This window comes from Bubalus kerabau, chromosome 3, assembly GCF_029407905.1.
Source record: "Bubalus kerabau isolate K-KA32 ecotype Philippines breed swamp buffalo chromosome 3, PCC_UOA_SB_1v2, whole genome shotgun sequence".
Classification (NCBI taxonomy): Eukaryota; Metazoa; Chordata; class Mammalia; order Artiodactyla; family Bovidae; genus Bubalus; species Bubalus kerabau.
Genome location: NC_073626.1, coordinates 11,520,765 through 11,545,576, shown reverse-complemented (window position 1 = coordinate 11,545,576; position 24,812 = coordinate 11,520,765). Strand labels below are relative to the sequence as shown.

At 46.6% G+C, this 24,812-nt stretch overlaps 1 protein-coding gene across 5 annotated transcripts in view; it reads right to left on the bottom strand.

Moving 5' to 3' along the window:
• GMPR (guanosine monophosphate reductase) overlaps positions 1-24,812 on the bottom strand; it is a 69,067-nt gene that overhangs the window by 23,398 nt on the left and 20,857 nt on the right. For 4 of the 5 annotated variants that reach the window (XR_008711350.1, XM_055570695.1, XM_055570692.1 and 1 more), the window contains exons 4-6: positions 24,132-24,305; positions 9,230-9,311; positions 5,747-5,853 (exon numbers count right to left, since the gene is read on the bottom strand). Coding sequence is in view for 4 of the 5 variants with exons in the window: in XM_055570695.1 (XP_055426670.1) it covers positions 5,747-5,853; positions 9,230-9,311; positions 24,132-24,305 (363 nt within the window). In the remaining variant the exon portion in view is untranslated. The remainder of the gene's footprint in view (positions 1-5,746; positions 5,854-9,229; positions 9,312-24,131; positions 24,306-24,812) is intronic. The other variant, XM_055570696.1, reaches the window with a different exon arrangement.

The following is a 24,812-nucleotide window of genomic DNA, read 5'->3' as shown; positions in this document are numbered from 1 at the left end:
GAACCCCATGCAATGCTCTGTGGTGACCTACGTGGGAAGGAAGAGGGGATATGTGTATCCATGTGGCTATGCTGTACAATAGAAACACAACACTTGTAAAGCAACTATACTTCCACAGAAACTTTTGTTTTAATTAAACAGAATGGGGGCCAGGAATGTGTATGGTGAAAAGCTTCCCTGCTGTCATACAACCAGCCCAAGAGGCGGCTATGGTGAGTGTTCAAGAACCACACTGGAGGACAGCCCTGTTTGGTAACTCCAATGATGTCACTCCACCAATCAACTCACTCCGTAAATGTAGGATGATGGCTCTATGTCAGCCTTTTATGCACAAATTGTTCAACAAATGGGTCTTAATTTGTTCACTGAGGCAAAAGATAAAAGAGAATGATATTGAGTGGAAGAACTTAGAACTGTCGTGCACGCATGCTAAGTCATTTCAGTCATGTCTGACTCTGTGTGACCCTGTGGACTATAGCCCACCAGGCAAGAATACTGGAGTGGGTTGCCATGCCCTTCTCCAAGGGATCGTCCCAACAGAGGGATCGAAGCTGCATCTCTTACGCCTCCTGCATTGGCAGGCAGGTTCTTTACCACTAGCACCACTTGGGAAAGAACTCTGTCAGCACCCGATAAATCTTCAGTCATTTATTCCAGCCCCAAGCACACAGTAGATGCTCAATGAATACGAACTAACTGAACGGATGGATGGACGGAAAGCCTGGATGAGAAACCAGAAGGAGCACAGGAAGTGAGCAGGGGACCACGAATCAAAGACCTAGATCTTCATTTCGGTTTATCAAGTCATGTGGGGGGAAGCACTGGCGGCAAGGCTCAGATGCTGTAGTAAAATCTGAAAGAGACTGTGTGCTCGTAGGGATTTTTAAAGTATATTATTATACCCTCAATACTGAAATCAGATTGATTATATTCTTGGCAGCCAAAAATGGAGAGGCTCTATACAGTCAGCAAAAACGAGACTGGGAGCTGACTGTGGCTCAGATCACAAATTTCCTATTGCAAAATTCAGACTTAAATTGAAGACAGTAGAGAAAACCACTATTCTGGTATGACCTAAATCAAATCCCTTATGATTATACAGTGGAAGTGAGAAAGAGATTCAAGGGATTAGATCTGATCGAGTGCCTGAAGAACTATGGATGGAGGTTCGTAACACTGTATGGGAGGCGGTGATCAAAAACATCCCTAAGAAAAAGAAATGCAAAAAGGCAAAATGGTTGTCTGAGGAGGCCTTACAAATAGTTGAAAAAAGAAGAGAAGGGAAAGGCAAAGGAGAAAAGGATACACCCATTTGAATGAAGAGTTCCAAAGAGCAGCAAGGAGAGATAAGAAAGCCTTAAGTGAACAATGCAAAGAAATAGAGGAAAACAATAGGATAGGAAAGACTGGAGATCTCTTCAAGAAGATTAGAGACACCAAGGGAACATTTCATGCAAAGATGGGCACAATAAAGGACAGAAACAGTATGGACCTAACAGAAGCAGACGATATTAAGAAGAGGTGGCAAGAATACACAGAAGAACTATACAAAAAAGGTCTTCATGACCCAGATAACCATGGTGGTGTGATCACTCATCTAGAGCCAGACATCCTGGAGTCTGAAGTCAAGTGGGTCTTTGGGGGCATTACTATGAACAAAGCTAACAGAGATGATGGAATTCCAGCTGAACTATTGCAAAGCCTAAAAGACGATGCTGTGAAAGGGCTGCACTCAATATGCCAGCAAATTTGGAAAACTCAGCAGTGGCCACAGGACTGGAAAAGGTCAGTTTTCATTCTAATCCCAAAGAAAGGCAATGCCAAAGAATGTTCAAACTACCACACAATTGCATTCATCTCACACGCTAGCAAAGTAATACTCAAAATTCTCCAAGCTAGGCTTCTTCAATAGCCTGTGAATTGAGAACTTCCAGATGTGCAAGCTGGATTTAGAAAAGGCAGAGGAACCAGAGATCAAATTGCTAACATCTGCTGGACCATGGAAAAAGCAAGAGAAACAGAAAAACACCTGCTTCATTGACTACGCTAAAGTCTTTGACTGTGTGGATCACAACAAACTGTAGAAAATTCTTCAAGAGATGGGACTACCAGGCCACCTTACCTACCTCCTGAGAAATCTGTATGCAGGTCAAGAAGCAACAGTTAGAACCTGACATGCAACGAGAGACTGTTCCAAATGGGGAAAGGAGTATGTCAAGAGTATATATTGTCACCCTGCTTATTTAACTTATATGTAGAGTAAATCATGCAAAATGCCAGGCTGGATGAAGCACAAGCTTTAATCAAGATTGCTGACAGAAATATCAATAACCTCAGATATGCAGATGACACCACTCTTACGGCAGAAATCGAAGAGGAACTCAAGAACCTCTTGTTGAAAGTGGAAGAGGAGAGTAAAAAAGCTGGTTTAAAAATCAACATTCACAACCTGTGGCAGATTCATTTTGATATTTGGCAAAACTAATACAATTATGTAAAGTTTAAAAATAAAATAAATAAAATTTAAAAAAAATTTTAATTAAAAAAAATAAAATAAAATAAATAAAAAATTATTTTAAAAAAATCAACATTCAAAAGACAAAGATTATGGCATCTAGTCCCATCACTTCATGGCAAATAGATGGGGAAACAATGGAAACAGTGACAGACTTTATTTTTTTGCGCTCCAAAATCACTGCAGATGGTGATTTCAGCCATGAAATTAAAAGACACTTGCTCCTAGGAAGAAAAGTTATGACCAACCTAATACCAACCTGCACCATATTAAAAAGCAGAAACATTACTTTGCCAACAAAGGTCCATCTAGTCAAAGCTATGGTTTTTCCAATAGTCATGTGTGGATGTGAGAGTTGGACTATAAAGAAAGGAGGAGGGTTCAGGATGGGGAACACATGTATACCTGTGGCGGATTCATTTTGATATTTGGCAAAACTAATACAATTATGTAAAGTTTAAAAATAAAATAAAAAAAAAAAAAAAGAAAGCTGAGTGCCAAAGATTTGATGCTTTTGAACTGTGGTGTTGGAGAAGACTCTTGAAAATCTCTTGGACTGCAAGGAGATCCAACCAGTCCATCCTAAAGGAAATCAGTCCTGAATATTCATTGGAAGGACTGAAGCTGAAACTCCAATACTTTGGCCACCTGATGCAAAGAGCCAACTCACTGGAAAAGTCCCTGATGCTGGGAAAGATTGAGGGCAGGAAGAGAAAGAGGCAACCGAGGATGAGATGGATGGATGGCATCACCAACTCAATGAACATGAGTTTCGGCAACTCCAGGGGACAGTGAAGGACAGGGAAGCCTGGCGTGCTGTAGCCCATGGGGTAGCAAAGAGTCGGACACAACTAAGCGATTGAACAACATCAAATTATGTCCTCAAAGCAGGTCCAGAAATCAAATCTCAGTAGTTTCAATGCTGAACCAAAACCAATAACAGATCATTCCACCAGAATATGTTAATTTACTATATCCACTTTTTTTTTTTTAACCAAAATAGCCTGTCCATTATTTAATGTGAGAGCTTGGCTTAGCAACTGAACAAGTGAAAAGGACTGAAGATTTAATTTACTATATTTAATATGAGTCCATTGTTATAGCACTGCTAAAAACATGCCAAAAGTTCAGAATTTAGATATATATTATTAAATATATATAATTCAAATGTTTATAGGATATATATACGGGCTTCCTTTATGGCTCAGCTGGTAAAGAATCTGCCTGCAATGTGGGAGACCTGGGTTCAATCCCTGAGTTGGGAAGATCCCCTGGAGAAGGCAAAGGCTACCCACTCCACTATTCTGGCCTGGAGAATTCCATGGACTGTACAGATCACGGGGTTGCGAAGAGTACGACACGACTGAGCGACTTTCACTTTCAGGATATACATGTGTAACCCACATAAACTGAAGCCACAGGTCTGTCCAAGTCCATCCAACTGTACCTGCCAAGTTTTGCCCTGTTCTGAGCATCTCACCTAGAAGGAGACAGATGTGATGAGTGCTTGAATGATGGACATGTCGATAAGGATAGAGAAGAATGACAGATAAACTGAGGGTTAAATTGACACAGATTCAATCTGTAACATGTAGTCGCTGAGTACTGGGGTGTTTTCCCTCCAGGAGCTCCGTAACAGTGTTGTTAGATCACTGACTCTCTTCACCTCCATCCATATACCCCTCCACCTGCATAATCTAACTTCTGCCCCAGCATCGCACCAAATCGCGCTCACTACAGAACCCGGTGACCGGCCGGAGCACTGGCAGCACTGCAGACGTGAGTAGCTAAGATGAGGTCACCTTGGAGTAAGGTGGGCTCTAGTCCCATACGACTGATGTTCTTAAAAAAAGGAGAAATCTGGACACAAAGGCAGCCGTGCATGCGGGGAGGATACCCTGTGAAAACCAGAGCTCTGGTGCCCTTAGCTGAGCAACTATCAGAAACTCTGGAGGCTGGAACCCTCCAGGCAGGGTTTCCCTGGAGGCTTCGTGGCCCTACTGACACCTTGACCTTGGACCTCTGACCTCCAGAAGAGTGAGACAATATACTTCTCTTATTTGTTCAGTTCAGTCGCTCAGTCATGTCTGACTCTTTGCGACCCCATGGACTGTAGCACACCAGGCCTCCCTGTCCATCAGCAACTCCCAGAGTTTACTCAAACTCATGTCCATTGCATTGGTGATGCCATCCAACCATCTCATCCTCTGCCTTCTCCTTTTCCTCCCGCCTTCAGTCTTTCCCAGCGTCAGGGTTTTGTCCAATGAGTCAGTTCTTTGCATCAGGTGGCCAAACTACTGGAGTTTCAGCTTCAGCAACAGTACTTCCAATGAATATTCAGAACTGATTTCCTTTAGGATGGACTGGTTGGATCTCCTTGCAGTCCAAGGGACTCTCAGGAGTCTTCTCCAATACCACAGTTCAAAAGCATCAATTCTTCAGCGCTCAGCTTTCTTTATAGTCCAACTCTCACATCCATACATGACCACTGGAAAAACCATAGCTTTGACTAGACAGACCTTTACTGGCAAAGTAAGTCTCTGCTTTTTAATACGCTGTCTAGATTTGTCATAACTCTTCTTCCAAGGAGCAAGCATCTTTTAATTTATGGCTGCAGTCACCATCTGCAGTGATTTTGGAGCACAAAAAAATAAAGTCTGTCACTGTTTCCATTGTTTCCCCATCTATTTGCCATGAAGTGATGGAACCAGATGCCATGATTTCTTGTTTTCTGAATGTTGAGTTTTAAGCCAACTTTTCACTCTTCTCTTTCACCTTCATCAAGAGGCTCTTTGGTTCTTCTTCACTTTCGGCCATAAGAATGGTGTTATCTGCCTATCTGAGGTTATTGATACTTCTACCGGCAGTCTTGATTCCAGCTTGTGCTTCATCCAGTAAGGGGCACTTTGTTACAGCGAGCCCTAGCAAGCAAACACGTGACCCTCTCATTTTCTCAAAGCTCCCCATGTATCCCGTCATGATACACACCACCTCCAGCTATTACTGACTACAGAGTAGTTACTGCCCAAGGAGCCGCCCCCTTCTCTGCAGCCTAGGCAGCAGGGCCTGCATCTCTGTTGACTGTCACCATCACCGAACACTGCGAGCATGGTCCCCAGCTGGCTCCCGAGACCGCAGGGTCACCAACGAGGTGAAGGGCGGCCGGGGAGCAAGGGCCTCCCAGAAACGTCCCCTCCCAGCCCCCTCCCCCAGCCCCGCCGGGACACTTACCGAGATGATGTGCCCCTTCAGGCCGTGGGCCGAGTCTGCACACTCGATCACAGCGCTCAGCTGGGGGTAGCCCACCCCCGTCTTGGTGCGGGTGGTGCACACAGAACCTGGATGGAGGAGGAGGGGGACCCCAGGGAGAGATGGTTAGGGCTGAGCAGGACTCCAGACAATGAGCCTCCTCTCCCATCACGCAGCCCTACCCCCATTTCCTGGGGGGGGAGGGGTGGGGAGGAGGGGGGCGGGCAGGGCAGAGGTGGGACATGGGGCAGGGCGGCCCCCACAGCTCACTGGAGGTGGTTATAACCGCCATCCTGGCCACTCATCCCTTCTGGGCCATATCACCCTCATCTGCTCAGGTCCAGGACTCACCCCACTACACTGGTCACCGTCACTCTCCACGACATCAGCTCCCTCTTACCGACTTCCCAACCTCCAACTCTACTCCTTCCCACCTTCCCTCACTTCCCACACAACCACAAGGGACCTTCAGATGCCTCCCGTGGCCTTAAGCCTCCTTGACCTTCAACTTCTGTCAAATACCTCACTTCTCTAAGCCTCCGTGTGTCGCTTAAAAGGTGGAAATGAAAGCATTGACCTCATGGGGCTGTGATGGAGATGAAATGGCACGAGGGATGAAGACTGCCCGACCTCCGGTAATCCGCTGAGCAAAGGGGGCCAGCGCTCAGGGCATGCTAGCAGCCACCCTCTGCCTCAGCTCTGGCCTCTACACACGCCAGCCTCCCGGTCCAGCCTCCCTCTGACCTGGCTCTGGCCTCTACACACACCAGCCTCCCGGTCCTCACCCTCTCCTGGTCCATCTCTCACCCTGTCCAGCCCGGCCTCTGAGGTGAGCTTCCACTGCATAACTCAAACCGGCCACCTCGATGCCTTCATCCCCCCTGACCTCTGCCCTCCCCATGGTCAACTCCAGTCCTAGTTCACTGTCTGCAGTGCATTAGCCCAGTTAGGTCCAGGCCGAATCAGACGGGCCTCTCCAGCATGTCTATGTGCTCAAACCTCCCCTTCCCTCCCAGCAGACCAGCGCCTGCTCCGAGGCCACCCAGCTCACGCTCTGCACTGTCTACCCACCTGTCCCCTCTTCTCTCCGCCCGCCCCGCTCGGCATCCCCAGCCTCGCTGACCTTTCCATTCCTCCCACCTCAGGGATCCCCTGTACGTTATGTTCTGTCCCCCGAGCGCTCCCCTCTGCACCAACCCCCTGGTCTGGCCAACCCTTTCTCATCTTCCAGGCTTCATCTTCAATGTCACTGCCTCAGGGACGTTGTTCGTCACAGAGGCTCGTTTCAAAAAGAGCATTTAAGTCATTATTTGTGTAAGAACCGAGGATCTGTTTTCTCCGCTGGAGGGTAAGCTCCGTGGATATTCACTGTTGTCGATCCAGCGCTGAGAACAGAGCTTTGAGCATAATAAGGCGTCTATAAATAGTCACTGAAAGAATGCATGAACTCAAGAATGAATGAGTCACGTCCCTGCCTCCACCGCTTCACCACTCACTCACTCACTCCGTCCCTACTGCCTGTCTGGGGGTGTTGCCTATGGGCCCGTGTAAAAGCTGGGCATGAACTCCTCCACTCCCACCAGACTCGTGCAAAGCCTCTGCCTCCTCTCCTTTTCCCCCACCATCACCAGTGGCTTCCCAGCTGCCCACAAACCTCTCCCGACAGGTCAAGAGCCAAGGCTATATATATAATCTGAGGCCTGGCTCCGGCAGGGACACCGGGACCAGGGGAGCTGCCTTCCCCCACATCCAGTTGCAGGGAGGAGCCATCTCCTTCCGTCCATCCTTACAACACAGCCACTCGCTCCCTGGGGACTTCCCTCCCAACCAAGGCACCCCTGCCCCAGACACGCACTGTGCGAGGCACAACTGGAGCTTTACAACCTCTGGTTCTGGTTCAGAATCGGCCTTTCTCCTTTCCCATTCCACTGCCAGATCCTGGCGGGCAGGGACTCAGCTGCAGTGGCCTGGAGCTCTGCATGGGTGGGGGACAAGGCGGGGGAGTGGTCCTGATGAACCCCCAGGTTAAAAGGAGAAACTGAGTACCCACTTCCTCCCAGCCCCAGTGGCCGTGGGGCACATTTTTAATGCTTTTTCCCCCAGGTCCCAGGAGTTGTTCTATGATGAACCTTATTTAATGCTGTCACCTGTGCTTCCCTGGTGGAGCTCAGTAGTAAGGAGCTGAGCCAAGGCAGGAGACACAAGTTTGATCCCCGGTCCAGGAAGATCCCACGGGCCGGGCAGCAACCATGCCCATGTGACACAACTGCTGAGCCTGTGCTCTAGAGCCCGGGAGCCCTTACTACTGAGCCCACGTGCCTGGAGCCTGCACTCCGTAACAAAAGCCCCCACAATGAGAAGCCCCTGCACCACGAGAGAGAGTAGCCTCCATCTACCAAAACTTAAGAGCCTGCACAGCAACGAACACCCAGCACAGCCAAAAATAAGCAGATAAAATTATTTAAAGAAAAAAAAATGCTTCGGGCCTTTTACAAGCCTACAGGGCTCTCCTTCCCGAAGAGTCTCTTCCTGCCCATCCTGGTCCCTCAAGGCTGACGACTGTGCCAGGTCACAACACAACCAAGCTTTCTGCCTCCCTCTCAGATTATGGTTTGCTTCCTTTTTTGGTAGTGTCTTCTGAGAGCATGATATTTGTTTAAAAAAAAAAAAAAAAACTTTGCTGTTTTTTTTTTTATTCCCAAGTGAAAACGTATATCTCTTTTCCTTCTCTCCCATTTTAGTGTTTGGTTAGTCATGGATGTGCAAGGAGGAATTTTTAATATGAAGAAATTAAAAATAAGGAAGTTCATGCACCTGTCTGGCCAAAAGGGAAGGTCAGCATCAAGTGGCCCCGAGAGAAACAGATCTACCCAGAAGAGGGTAGAAAGGCGCCACCTTACTCCTCCACTCAGAATGCCACTGGTGGTCCTGGGAGAGAAGCCCTGGGAGGATGCAGCAAAATCTGAGATGGATATGTATCAGCTGAAGAGCCAAAGGGGATAACTGCCTGGGCCATGAGTCAAGTTCAAACGTGGCCTCAGCTGCATGCTTATTTGTAATGTTTGGGGTCCCTCAAACATTCACATAAACTGGAGTCATTCACATCCATTAACTGTCCCTGTGAGCTCTTCATCCCTCACCTTCCTCTTCAAGGTGAATGGGATCATTCATGAGCTCTCATTCTTTTCTTCCACAGGAATGTTCTGAAACCAAGACCTTATTTGAATCAAACCACATTAAAGTTCATTCAGAAATTCCCAGAGGCATCAGAAAGCAGCTCAGCGGTATTTCTAATCAGGAGCCTCTTCTGATCAGAAGCTCAACAATACTTCCAAAAGAAATGTGCTTTAAACCTGTGGCTGGATCATTCCTGAGGTCCCTTCTGGGCATCTCTGGTCCCCCAAAGTGCTAGACCCCAATCCTCCCCAACAACATACCCTCCGCTGTGCTCCCAGCAAGTCTTACCTGGTCCAACTCCCACTTTGATGATATCTGCTCCAGAAAGAATAAGCTCTTCTACCATCTCTCCCGTCACCACGTTCCCTGCCTGGGATAGAAAGAATATAGCTCATGATCATGAACTACTCTGGGAGGAACAAAGGTGAGTGAAGGAGGAGCCCCACGCCTGAACACAAGGAGGAGCTGGTTCTGAGGCCATCAGGCAGCCAAGGGGACAAAAGTAAAAAACGGGAGAAGACAAGGGCCCAATCCCTGAATCAACTTTCAGCCAATTGGTGGCTTAGGGTTTTCTCCAGGTTTCCTTTCTTCTCAATTAACTGTGATGGTGTGATCACTCACCGAGAGCCAGACGTCCTGGAGTGTGACGTCAACTGGGCCTTAGGAAGCATCACCACCAACCAGGCGAGTGGAGGTGATGGAATTCCAGCTGAGCTATTTTAAATCCTAAAAGATGCTGCTGCTAAAGTGCTGCACTCAGTATGCCAGCAAATTTGGAAACAACCCTAAATAACAACAATTATCAAGAACACAGAATTGGACACCCCAGGCTACCTCTGGGTGAGCTGACAGCATGAGGAATTTACAGAACTACATGACTTTGGAACTCCAAGAGACCTTGGTCTTTCCAGGTCAGGCAAGACAAACTCTTACGGAGAACCCAAACATATAAAATAAGCAATGAAACACTCTCTCAGCTGATTAAAATGTTAATTGTGGTTCACAGTTTGTAAAACCCCTGAAGAACTTCTATGGAACCAACAGAACCCAGAATTAGGGACTACTGGTCACCTCACAGTTGGGAAAATGCCTAGGTATTCCATCCTAAAGGAAATCAGTCCTGAATATTCATTGGAAGGACTGATGCTGAAGCTGAAACTCCAATACTTTAGCTACCTGATGCCAAGAACTGACTCATTGGAAAAAACCCTGATGCTGGGAAAGATTGAAGGCGGGAGGAGAAGGGACAACAGAGGATGAGATGCTTGGATGGCATCACTGACTTGATGGACATGAGTCTGAGCAAGCTCCAGGAGTTGGTGATGGACAGGGAAGCCTGGCATGCTGCAGTCCACGAGGTTGCAAAGAGTCGGACACGACTGAGCGACTGGGGTGAACTAAACCCATCCTAGGGTCAGTGGTTCCCACTGAGATACAAAAAGGTAGATGAACCCTAGGCACCTTGGGGATTGGTACATACTTCATTTTCAGAACAACATGAAACTGTGGTCCTAAGAATAAACCCATAAGCCAGGAAGTGGTAGAAATTAAAAAACAGACGGATGCATTCTTTCACTGCAGGAGCCTGGGAACATGAAAATAGCCCTTTTTATTACAACTCACCGGCCTGTGGATTCTTCAGTTGGTGCAGAGAACACTTGGCAGGATGCCTGTCTCAATGTTCACAACTGTGCTCAGTCTTATTTTGGGCAGTGCATCCCTAACTCATACAACTTGTTTTTTGTCACTGAAGCCCCAAAAGTGTCTTTTCACTGAATTGATTCCAAGGGGAATTTTTCTTTCTCCACCTGGACAACGTGACTTTTAACTTTGTATATAAGGATCTTCAAAAGGGGTGATGAGGATGGCTCAAAGTTACTTTAATCCCAACAGCATCTGACAATGGAAAATGCTAGCCCAGAGAAAGGATAGGAACATATGAGAATACAGTATATGATAAAGATGGCATTTCATGTCACAGAGGAAAGGAACAATATTTCAATAGACAGAAATATTGAAATTTGGGGGGAAAGGGATCTTTTGGAAACAGATATGGATTATCACTCATACCTTGCACCAAAATAAGCTTCAGATAAATTAAAAGTTATCTCCTCCCAGATTTAGAGGAAAACTGAATACTCGTAATACACATACAAGTGAAAAAACATAAAGACAGATCTGTCTACATGAAAGTTAAAAACCTGCATAAACACACACTCATACATATAATCAACAAAATTAATAACCTGCTGGAGAAAAAGATTTACAATTACGAAGAAGACTAACACTATGAAAGCTTTTCCAAATTTCCAAGAAAAATGCAAGCACCGCACAGAATAACTTCCGAAGGACATGAACTAACGAGAGAAATAACAGTGGCCAATAAACACAGGGAACGTGTTTAACCTTCACAGCAATCAGATCTCAATGAAGACATCAGCAAGCTACCACTTTTCACTTAACAAATTGTCAGTGATTATAAAAACTAAATGCTGAAAACAGACACTCATTCTCTGTCAGTGGAATGCCTACTCCAGTACAAGTTTTCCTAGAAAATAATTTGCCCATATACAGCAATGAAAAGTATGTATATCCTTTGATCCAATAACTTCCAGGATTTTCTCTCAAGCCAATCATTATGGATGAGGTCAAAGATTTAACTACCAACATGTATTACTGTTAACAGTGCAAAACTGCAAATATATTCCCCCAAAGGGGAATGGTTCAACAATCTCCGGCCAACCCGTGTGATGTTTATAAGATTGGTTTGATGCCATGGGAGAATGCTTAAATGCTTTCAGTATAATGTTAGGAGAAACAGAAGGAAATAGTAAGATCTCAGTTTTGTTAAACAAGTATACGTATGCTGCTGCTGCTGCTAAGTCGCTTCAGTCGTGTCTGACTCTGTGCGACCCCAGAGACGGCAGCCCACCAGGCTCCTCTGTCCATGGGATTCTCCAGGCAAGAGTACTGGAGTGGGGTGCCATTGCTTTCTCCAAAGGATACGTATAGATGGAAATATACATCAAAATGCTGATAAAACATGTCCTGGTGAGGGAATATTCTGACTTTTATCAATAATTCCTTACAATTTCTTGGATTTGACAGTAGAAACTGCATTACTTTTACAATTGAAAGTTATAGTTTCTGTTTTCTTAGGGTTTTTTTTTTTTCTCCTAAGCATACAACTCTGAACCTGGAAAAGAACTTAGTAGGAATCCAAGAAGGGCTTCCCTGGTGGCTCAGCGGTAAAGAATCTGCCTGCAGTGAAGGAGCTGCAGAAGACACAGGTTCAATCCCTCGGTCGGGAAGATTGCCCTGGAAGAGGGCAGAGGAACCCAGTGCAGTACTCTTCCCTGGAGAATCCCATGGACAAAGGAGCCTGGCAGATACAATGCATAGGGTCGCAAAGAGTCAGACACAATTGAAGTGACTTAGCACGCACACAGGAACCCAAGAAACAGCAGGCCAAGCTCTCATTCTTTCTCCCCGGTTGACTTGCTAAAAATTCAAAATAAATTTTACAAATAAAAATCAATTAGAAGTTAAAAATAAAACACCTAAATAAGCTACTCGAAGCTCCCTACAAGGTTTCACTTTCACTGTGGATTTTTCTCTCCATTCTGGTACTGCCTACAGACCAGTTTAAAAGGGTTCACTTTATACCAAAGAAGTCAATTCAAATCACCTCAGATGGACATAGCAAGTATAACCATGTGAGGTCAAGGTAGGTTTAAAAGTTGGAGGGAGCTGATGCCATTAAGAGCCCAGGGGCTTCTCAAGGTGTCCCCATGTCCCCTGAGCTGCCTTCGGGGCTCCTGAACCAGAGGCGGGCACCACAAAGAGGACTGAGCATGGAAAAACCCAGAGTGATGATGAAAAGCCTCCAGCCTGAGGACCACACAACAAGGATGCCGATGACCAGGAGAGGACGGTGAGTGTCCCCCTGCAGAACAAAAACCTATCCAAGTTTGAAACCAAGACGGGCAAACACAAAAGCTGAAAGGAGAAGTCACGTTCAGAAACATGAGAGGCCCCGGGAGTGTGGTTAGGCTCTGGGGGAAGCCCAGCCCACAGCACAGGCAGCCGGCGGGCTCGGGGTGGGACGCGCTGGGGTGGGGGGGTAGTTGGCCAGGGGTGATTAGCGAGCAGTCGGCTTATCTTGGCCAGAAACAGCTTCTGTGGGGAGTGGATACCAGAGGCTCAGAAGGTAGCAGCACGTCCGGCTCGGTCATGACCGGGGCAGCCAGGACAAATAGAAGCCGCAGACCCTAGCTGGGTCCCAGTGCAGACAGGCGGAGATTTCTGTTAGGGCCCCTCTCCCCAGGGAGGCCAAGCACTGTCCGGGCACCACCTCCTGCGCTTGTGTCCAGGGCAGGTGGGAGGGCCCAAAGAACACATAAAAGGAACAAAACAAACATTTCACGTACTTCTGTACCATTTAAAAAAGGCCTCTAGGGGCCTCCATGGTGGCTCAGTGGTTAAGAATCCCCCTGCCAACACAGGAGACGTGGCTTCCAACCCTGGTCCAGGAAGATCCCACAGGCTGAGAAGTGACTAAGCCTCTGTGCCACAAGTACTGAAGCCTGAGCACCCTAGAGCTCAGCTCTGCAACAAGAAAAGCCACCATATGAGATCTCCTCCAGCCACAACTAGAGAAAATCCCGTGTAGCAATGAAGACCCAGCACAGCCAAAAATTAAATAATTTTTTTTTAATTAAAACTTTTAAAAATAAATTAAAAAGTCTTCTGGGCAAAATCCAACCCCAATTCTTCCAGTTCTCTTTTGGACCCAGACATCCATGGCAAGATAACTTTAGAAAGCTGGGGCTGACTGAAGGCCCTCCCACTCACTGGGTAATTTTAAGAGAATCATATCCACTCCAAGTCTCCATTTATCCTGCTATAAAGCGGGGCTGATCAGACCCACCTGTCCTTGTCACTGGAGGGTTTACAAAGGAACTTCACCAATATCCATCTCCAGAACTTTTTCATCATCCCAAACTGAAATTTTATACCCATTAAACAATAAGTTTTCTACCCACTTTTTACTGGCTCTTCAGAAGTCTTTTGCCAAGAAAAATCCTTTCTGTAGAATGAGAAAATTTGGAAAACTCAGCAGCAGCCACAGGACTGGAAAAGGTCAGTTTTCATTCCAATCCCAAAGAAGGGCAATGCCAAGGAATGTTCAAACTACTGTACAACTGCACTCATCTCACATGCTAGCAAGGTAATGCTTAAAATCCTTCAAGTTAGGTTTCAACAGTATGTGAACTGAAAACTTCCAGATGTACAAGCTGGATTTAGAAAAGGCAGAGGAACCAGAGATCAAATTGCCAACATCTGCTGGACAGAAAAAGCAAGAGAATTCTAGAAAAAGATCTACTTCTGCTTCATCGACTACACTAAAGCCTTTGTGTGGATCACAACAAACTGTGGAAAATTCTTAAAAGAGATGGGAATACCAGACCACCTTACCTGTCTCCTGTGAAACCTGCATGCAGGCCAAGAAGCAACAGTTAGAACCAGACATGGAACAACAGACTGGTTCCAAATTGGGGAAAGAGTAGGTCAAGGCTATATATTGTCACCCTGCTTATTTAACTCACATGCAGAGTACATCGTGAGAAATGCTGGGCTGGATGAAGCACAAGCTGGAATCAAGATCGCCAGGAGAAATATCAATAACCTCAGATATGCAGATGACACCACACTAATGGTAGAAAGTGAAGAGGAACTAAAAAGCCTCTTGATGAAAGTGAAAGAGAGTGAAAAAGTTGGCTTAAAGCTCAACATTCAGAAAACTAAGATCATGGCATCTGGTCCCATCACTTCATGGCAAATAGATGGGGAAACAATGGAAACAGTGACAGACTTTATTTTCTTGGGCTCCAAAATCACTGCAGATGGTGACTGCAGTCTTGCAATTAAAAGACACTCACTCCTGGGAATAATAGCTATGGCAAACCCAGACAGCATATTAAAAAGCAGAGACATCACTTTGCCTACAAAGGTCCATATAGTCAAAGCTATGGTTTTTCCAGTAGTCATGTACGGATGTGAGAGTTGGACCATAAAGAAGACTCAGTGCAGAAGAAATGATGCTTTTGAACTGTGGTGCTGGAGAAGACTCTTGAGAGTCCCTTGGACTGCAAGGAGATCAGACAAGTCAATTCTAAAGGAAATCAACCCTGAATATTCATTGGAAGGACTGATGCTGATACTGAAGCTTCAATACTTTGGCCACCTGATGCAAACAGCTGACTCACTGGAAAAGACCCTGATGCTGGGAAAAGCTGAGGGCAGGAGGAGAAGACGATGACAGAGGATGAGATGGTTGGATGGCATCACCAACTCGATGAACATGAGTTTGAGCAAACTACGAGAGACAGCAAAGGACAGGGAAGCCTGGCGTGCTGCAGTCCATGGGGTTGCAAAGAGTCGGACAGGACTGAGCAACTGAACAAGCAGCCAACAGCAGCAGACTGAATCTGGCCTGAGGGCCAACTCCTAACAGAAAGTGCTGGAACATCAATGCCAGAGTCTTCCCCCATGCACCCGAGGATATCCCTCTATTTACCGGGGCATTCCAGGGAGTAGGAGATGCCACCAAGGCAATAACCACCTTTCACATGAAAAACACAAGCAACCAAATTTACTGCGTGACTCTCAAAGACACACATCAGCTGAATCTTGGGGGCCCTTCCTAGCTTCTACCGCAGTTTCAGTTTACATCAGTTCCAAAGAGAGGATGAACCAGAAAATCTAGGCTAACTTGGCCTGAGAGGGCGTCTGTGCTTCAGGGAGGTAAATTCTGGTGCCCACGGCTGCCACCTTTGAGAACACTGAAGAGCATCACCCGCCCCCACCCTCCTGCCTCCCCAGGAAAAGGCATAGAGCAGGCAGGGCCTCCGTGTGACTCAGAACCTTGTCTGACCATGAAATGCTGGAGAAAAGGATCCAGACAGGTGTCTGAGCCACTGGCCACACAGAGAAAGACCAAGGACTTGCCCACAGCTTCTCAAGGGTCTGCCAACAGTGGCTGACTTGACATTCCCCAGCGGAGCAGAGCTAGTCTCCTCTGAACAGATTAGGTGTCACAAGCCTGTGTCCTCAGGGCCAGATCAGAAAGAGCCACAGCACAAAAGCACTTCCCAGACCCAACCTGGGTTTTGCAGGTGGCTCTCATGGTAAAGAATCTGCCTGCCAATGCAGGAGACACAGGACACCGTGGGTTTAATCTCTAGGTTGGAAAGAGCCCCTGGAGGGGGAAATGGCAACCCACTCCAGTATTCTTGCCTGGAAAATTGAATGGACAGAGGAGCCTGGTGGGCTACAGTCCATAGGATTGGACACGACTGAACCTACACAAGAGACCCAACATAGGAACCTCTCTGTCACAAGGAGCCTGAGCTGGTAGTGGGTCTGGCTGCAGCAGGGTGTAATGGGGGAGCCTGAAAAGGGGGATTCCAGACCCTGGTGACACACCATCTAGCTCAGTCCCACCTCTCACTGGCTGCGTGAACGTCAAAAAGTTTCTTGACCCCTCTAAGCTGAAGCCTCCCACCAACTAAAGTAGGTCCTCTTAGCCTTACTTGAGCATGAGTTATCATAAAAGACAAGTGCCTGGTCCTTGCTAGTGCCTCTTTCCACAGTCCCTGGAATCCACCCAAGAACACACCATTCCCATTCCTCTCGGAAAGCCACCAGGCAGAGGCCCAGAGGACTTGTCACACTCTAACACTCAGCACCTTCACAAGCCCCTCTTCTGCCAGTGACGTTCTCTAAACATCCCCGCTTCCTCCCTCCTGACCTGCAGCGGTGCTTTCCTTAGGTGAAAGGTAAGAAGCAAAGGGTCCACGTGAATCCCAGATGTGCTGGGCAATGGGAGCAGCAAGCCTGGAACTGGGGCTCTGCCAAGACGCTTCTGAGCCGCCCTTCCATTCACTGCAGAGTAACCATCAGGACAGCACTCAGCATCCCCTGAGTTATCTACCTTTCAGTTCCTCATCAGTGGACAAGTGCATCCTCACAACGCCTCCAAACGCCATGAGAAAAATTATCTTCCTAAAGACCAAGGTGTTAAGAGTATTGGAGGTTTCAACGTGAAACTGAGGGGTCAGTGTAGGTAAAGCAGCCGGGGGAGAAAGGCTAGAGCCTCTTGCTCATCACTGGGGAGACCAATCCCAACACTGGGAACATGCCCCCTGGGCAGTCGGCAGGTGCTGCAGAGAAACACTGGAAAGTGTCACCCCACACCCCCCCCACCATGCCTCCCCGGGGAAGAGGCAGAGAACAGGCGGGGCCTCCGTGTGGCTCAGCACCCCTGGGTGCCCAGGGGGCGTGGGAACTCAGTGTCACTCTCCCCCTCCCCACCTCACCCCCACCCCAGCAGCCCCCAGGCACTGCACTAGGCCCTTTCCCTGCCCTGCCAGCCCGCCTCCTTCCTGCATCGCCCGTCTCCTCTGCTCCTCTCCCTGGAGCTGGAAGCCAGGCTCCAAAACAGGCAGCCTGCTCAGCCCTGGGTACAGCCAGATGGGAGCTAAACTCACCAGCAACCGTGTGCAGGGTGCACTGGGAGCTCTGGGGCCCTAGGCATCTCTGCTCTCACTATCCTTGTTTCAAAAAGTAGCTCATGTTTTCTCCTTCTTCTTAAAACTAATATACACCCACTCATCTCACCCCCATTTCTCTTCTCCATCAGCCTTCCACCTCTGGTTCAGTTCCCAGAGCACGTGCCCTCAGTGGTACTTGCCCACTTGCCACTGGGTGACTACGGCACCCTTACCATCAGCCCATCTGATCCCCATGATGATGCTCCAACCATTTTTATCTCGACCAGCTTTTCACAAGTGAGAAGAATGAGCTTCAGGAGGTAGGTGATGTCCCCAACGTGGTTCAGCTGAACCATGTTGCTCATATGGCCACACTGACATCAGGGACCCTCAACGATGTTAATGCTGGTACAGCCAGCATCGAAGCAGAGCAAGAGGTCAAGGGCAAGGGAGGCACCTGGGAAACAGGCTTAAGATTCACCCCAGGAAGAGTATATTACCCCACAGCTTCCACAAAACGATGTGGGCCATCACAATAGACTACAGAGGCAAAGACCCAGAAGATATGCAGTAGAATCACCATTTATACAAGGTTCAAAAATAGGCAAATTAAGTGCTGTTCTTTAGGAATGCATTGGTAGATGGCAAAACCGGGGACACTCGAGGAAGGAAAAGAGCACCAGGAAGGGTGGGGCTTTTGTCTGAGGTGGGAGGAGGGGCTGCAGAGTACAGGTACGCTGAAGGGCCCCTGTTTTTATGACTGTTTATTAAACACCCGTGGATGTTTAATGGCTTTGGATGGAGGCAAAGCAAAAACAATACCCACCTGTGGATGTGACTGCTGATAGAAGCAAGGTCCGATGCTGTAAAGAGCAATATTGCATAGGAACCTGGAATGTCAGGTCCATGAATCAAGGAAAATTGCAAGTAGTCAGACAGGAGATGGCAAGAGTGAACGTCAACATTCTAGGAATCAGCGAACTAAAATGGACTGGAATGGGTGAATTTAACTCAGATGACCATTATATCTACTACTGTGCGCAGGAATCCCTCAGAAGAAATGGAGTGCCATCGTGGTCAACAAGAGAGTCCAAAATGCAGTACTTGGATGCAATGTCAAAAATGACAGAATGATCTCTGTTTGTTTCCAAGGCAAACCATTCAATATCACAGTAATCCAAGTCTATGCCCCAACCAGTAACGCTGAAGAAGCTGAAGTTGAACGGTTCTATGAAGACCTACAAGACCTTTTAGAACTAACACCCAAAAAAGATGTCCTTTTCATTATAGAGGACTGGAATGCAAAAGTAGGAAGTCAAGAAACACCTGGGGTAACAGGCAAATTTGGCCTTGGAGTACAGAATGAAGCAGGGCAAAGGCTAATAGAGTTTTTCCAAGAGAACGCACTGGTCATAGCAAGCACCCTCTTCCAAAAACACAGGAGAAGACTCTACACATGGATATCACCAGATGGTCAACACCAAAATCAGATTGATTATATTCTTTGCAGCCAAAGATGGAGAAGCTCTATACAGTCAGCAAAAACAAGCTGACTGTGGCTCAGATCATGAATTCCTTATTGCCAAATTCAGACTTAAATTGAAGAAAGTAGGGAAAACCACTAGACCATTCAGATACGACCTAAATCAAATTCCTTATGATTATACAGTGGAAGTGAGAAATAGATTTAAGGGACTAGATCTGATAGATAGAGTGCCTGATGAACTATGGAATAAGGTTCGTGACATTGTACAGAGGCAGGGATAAAGACCATCCCCATGGAAAAGAAATACAAAAAAGCAAAATGGCTGTCTGGGGAGGCCTTACAAATAGCTGTGAAAAGAAGAGAAGCGAAAAGCAAAGAAGAAAAGGAAAGATATAAGCATCTGAATGCAGAGTTCCAAAGAATAGCAAGAAGAGATAAGAAAGCCTTCCTCAGTGATCAATGCAAAAAAATAGAGGAAAACAACAGAATGGGAAAGACTAGAGATCTCTTCAAGAAAATGAGAGATACCAAGAGAACATCTCATGCAAAGATGGGCTCAATAAAAAACAGAAATGGTATGGACTTAACAGAAGCAGAAGATATTAAGAAGAGGTGGCAAGAATACACAGAAGAACTGTACAAAAAAGATCTTCACGACCCAGATAATCACGATGGGGTGATCACTGACCTAGAACCAGACATCCCGGAATGTAAAGTCAAGTGAGCCTTAGAAAGCACCACTACGAACAGAGCTAGTGGAGGTGATGGAATTCCAGTTGAGCTCTTTCAAATCCTGAAAGATGATGCTGTGAAAGTGCTGCACTCAATATGCCAGCAAATCTGGAAAACTCAGCAGTGGCCACAGGACTAGAAAAGGTCAGTTTTCATTCCAATCCCAAAGAAAGGCAATGCCAAAGAATGCTCAGACTACCCCACAATTGCACTCATCTCACACGCTAGTAAAGTAATGCTCAAAATTCTCCAAGCCAGGCTTCAGCAATACGTGAACCGTGAACTTCCTGATGTTAAAGCTGGTTTTAGAAAAGGCAGAGGAACCAGAGATCAAATTGCCAACATCCGCTGGATCATCGAAAAGCAAGAGAGTTCCAGAAAAACATCTATTTCTGCTTTATTGACTATGCCAAAGCCTTTGACTGTGTGGATCACAACAAACTGTGGAAAATTCTGAAAGAGATGGGAATACCAGACCACCTGACCTGCCTGTTGAGAAACCTATATGCAGGTCAGGAAGCAACAGTTAGAACTGGACATGGAACAACAGACTGGTTCCAAATAGGAAAAGGAGTTCGTCAAGGCTATAGATTGTCACCCTGCTTATTTAACTTCTTTGCAGAGTACATCATGAGAAATGCTGGGCTGGATGAAGCACAAGCTGGAATCAAGACTGCTGGGAGAAATCTCAATAACCTCAGATATGCAGATGACACCACCCTTATGGCAGAAAGTGAAGAGGAACTAAAAAGCCTCTTGATGAAAGTGAAAGAGGAGAGTGAAAAAGTTGGCTTAAAGCTCAACATTCAGAAAACGAAGATCAAGGCATCTAGTCCCATCACTTCATGGGAAATAGATGGGGAAACAGTGGAAACAGTGTCAGAGTTTATATTTTTGGGCTCTAAAATCACTGCAGATGGTGACTGCAGCCATGAAATTAAAAGACGCTTACTCCTTGGAAGGAAAGTTATGACCAACCTAGATAGCATATTCAAAAGCAGAGACATTACTTTGCCAACAAAGGTCCATCTAGTCAGGGCTATGGTTTTTCCAGTGGTCATGTATGGATGTGAGAGTTGGACTGTGAAGAAAGCTGAGTGCCGAAGAATTGATGCTTTTGAACTGTGGTGTTGGAGAAGACTCTTGAGAGTCCCTTGGACTGCAAGGAGATTCAACAAGTCCATTCTAAAGGAGATCAGCCCTGGGATTTCTTTGGAAGGAATGATGCTAAAGCTGAAACTCCAGTATTCTGGCCACCTCATGGGAAGGGTTGACTCATTGGAAAAGACTCTGATGCTGGGAGGGATTGGGGGCAGGAGGAGAAGGGGACGACAGAGGATGAGATGGCTGGATGGCATCACTGACTCGATGGACATGAGTCTGAGTGAACTCCAGGAGTTGGTGATGGACAGGGAGGCCTGGCGTGCTGCGATTCATGGGGTCGCAAAGAGTCGGACACAACTGAGCGACTGAACTAATTAAACACCCATGTTTTATGCCCTTGTTTGTATGTATGTCATATTTCACAACTGAATACTTCAATCATCCAAGACAAAAAAGTAGAGCCACTAGATTGCTTCACTCAAAGAGTGTAATTTCTGGTCACTAACTACTGGAGGTGCAATGGAATGATCTGGAAAGATCTAGATCCCACTACCACAGAGCAGAGGTAATGTCAACAGCAACCCAGAAGTACTCACCAGAAGGAATCAACAAAGGACTCCTCCTGCTCAAATATTTGTCCTGCTTCTCCCACCATCCCAGTCATCACTGCACAGAGTTTGTGTTTAACACCAAATGTTTGCAGGGCTCCCAGATCCCAGCAGAGGGGAGGGGGCACCTGCCCTCCCGGGAGGCCAGCTTTCTCATTCCTCCGTTGCCACAGATGACTAGGGGCAGAGCCAGCTGGGGCCTCAGGACTAGATACATACCCTTGCTAGGTCATGACAGGAGCCTGAGGAAGCTGCCCAGCTCAGGACTGAGAAACAGGAGACTGGTCACGTGTATGGCCCAGTGGAAGGACGGAGCTTCAGCACTGAAGTTAACAAGGATGGGGCATGTTTACAGGTCTCCAGGGGCAGAGTCTGGACTCTGAATTCTGACCACCCTGACCTGAAACCCCAGCTCTGCCACTCCACAAGGTGTGCCACACTCACAAGGGTGTGCGCTTGTGAAAATCCCAAAGTCAAAGGATCAGGAATAAGGCTTTCTCATCTGCAGTAAACTTGGGACAACAGTTCCTACTCTTCAGAGAGATGCTGTAAAGAGAAAGAACAGAAGGAAGCCTCCTGAAACGGGGGAGTGAGAGTGTCAGTCACTCAGTCGTGTCTGACTCTTTGCAACCCCACGGCCCATGGTCTGCCGGGCTTCTCTGCCCATGGGATTCTCCAGGCAAGAATGCTGGAGTTCATTGCCCTTCCCTTCTCCAGGGTATGTTCCCAACCCAGGGGTCGAACTTTGGTCTCCTGCATTGCAGGTGAATTCTCTACCTTCTGAGAAACATGCTGGTAAGTCTGGTAAGTCGCTTCAGTCGTGTCCGACTCTGTGCGACCCCATAGACGGCAGCCTACCAGGCTCCCCCATCCCTGGGATTCTCCAGGCAAGAACACTGGAGTGGGTTGCCATTTCCTTCTCCAATGCATGAAAGTGAAAAGCGAAAGTGAAGTCACTCAGTCATGTCCAACTCTTTGCGACCCCATGGACTGCAGCCCACCAGGCTCCTCCATCCATGGGATTTTCCAGGCAAGAGTACTGGAGTGGGGTGCCATTGCCTTCTCCAGGAACTCAATAAATGGTGTTTCTTTATCAAAACCCAACAATTCTGAAATGAATCTTGCTGTTTTCCCCCCAACTTCAAACATGGTACAGCTGGTTGACCTCAGGACAATACTTAATGCTTTCTTCTCACTTGATTGGAAAGCATAAAAATACTTATCTCAAAAATTTGGCCGGGGGGCTGCCCTGGTGGCTCAGTGGTAAAGAATCCACCTGGCAGTATAGGAGACAAGGGTTCAATCCCTGGTCCAAGAAGATCCCACATGCTATGGAGCAACTAAGCCCGAGCACCACAACTACTGAGCCTGTACTCTAGAGCCCGGGAGCTGCAACCACTGAGCCCATGTTCCCTAGAGCCCGTGCTCCACAAGAAAAGAGACCACTGCAAGGAGAAGCTCGTGCAACGCAACGAGAGAGTAGCTCCCACTGGCTGCAACCCTACAGAAAAGTTCAAGCAGCAACAAAGACCCAGCACACCCAGAAATACATAAAAATATATCTTTTAAATGTTCTGGAAATCCTTCACAGGTGATTTAACTTTGTCAACAGAAATACCAATTCCTGTCTCCCAATTTCCTTAAAATGATGAAATGTGAAGATAAATTAAAAATTTGTAAAAGGAAGACAGAACAGACTTGTGCTTGTCAGGGTGGAAGGGGGAGTGGGGGAAGGATGGTTTGGGAGTTTGGGATTAGCAGATGCAAACTATTATGTACAGAGTGGATAAACAACAAGCTCCCATGGTATACTGCAGGGAACTATATTCAACATCTTGTGATATACCATAACAAGAAAGACTATGAAAAAATGTATATGCGCACACATGTATAACTAAAGCACTTTGCTGTACAGAAGAAATTAACACACCATTGTAAATCCACTATACAATAAAATTTAAAAAAGAAAAGAACTGGGTTCGAAAAAACTTATAAAAGGAGAGTTAGGTAAATTATCTACTGGTCAATCAATAATCACCATGTTAATTAAGACCAATAAAGACACATAATTACCATACAGATTTTCCAAAAGCCCAAATTTAACCCTAAAGCTTCTAGTTCTTTTTTCTATAAATCTATGTTTCCCAACGATAACAGACACACATTCTTATCAGTAAAGGTGTTAAAAATTAGTAAAATACCCTCCTCAAAAGGTACGGAAGTTCAAAAATAAAGATCCTAGATAAAGCAATACACCAACTGATTTGCAAATAATAGCTGACTATTGCGAAATGTTCATATTGTGGATTTCAACTCTCATAGCAGTTTTCTCCTAGCAAGGAGAGTGGGGCAGAGATGACAAATATGATAAAGAGAAAGCCAACTGTGTTGTGTTTATTTTTTAAAATAGATTCTGTTAAGCAGTGACAGACACCTTGGTTTAAAGGTCTCATATGGTATGAAACACTTGATGATATTTAGCAGAGACAAGGAGCCGACACCCTATGGCGTTGATCTGGATTTTACTTTTTATAGCGGAGCCACTTCTCAGATCTTTGCAGCTGCTGCCTGTGCTTTCCCCACTGATTCTCAACTATTCTTCTAGAAAGAAGGCACCAAAAGCTCCCAAGAGAACACAGCTCTCCCAACACACCATGTAACTCTTTTCTGCTTCCCCATCTAGAGGGTCATCCCATTACACTTACCATGATGGTGTGTTCTGGAAATCTGGACCGGACCAGCTTCACGAACTCCACAAAATGCTCCGAGTACCCATTGGCCACATCCAGGCAAATAAACTTAACCTGCGGCACAGCTTCCAGGATGTTGCTCATCTTTTCCAGATCATCCTTCCCACTTCCCGAACTCACGGCTACATGCTGTACCGAATAAACCAAGAGGTGTAAGACAGGAATGGTAAGTGGCGTTCAGAGGCCAGACCCTGCCTCCATCCACCCTCCAGTTCTGGGGACAGTGCCGGGCCCGTCTGAGGTTCACCCTGATCACACACACAGCGGACCGGCTCAAGAAACGTGCAGCAGCAGAGGCAAAGGAGATTCTCACGGTCAGTTATCTAAACTGACCACTGTCTTTTCCAACACTAAACGGCATTTAAATGCTAAACTGAGCCCTGCACCTCGGCCACACAATCTCATCCATGGCTTTTGTTTAATTTCCTCAAGCTTTCCACGTGGCCATCAAACCAGTCAATCTTAAAGGAAATCACCTTGAATACTCATTGGAAGGACAGATGCTGAAGCTTCAGTACTTTGGCCACCTGATGCGAAGAGCCAGTCTTAGAAAAGACCCTGATGCTGGGAAAGACTGAAGGCAGAAGAAGGGGATGGCAGAGGATGAGAGAGTTGGATCAGATCAGATTAGATCAG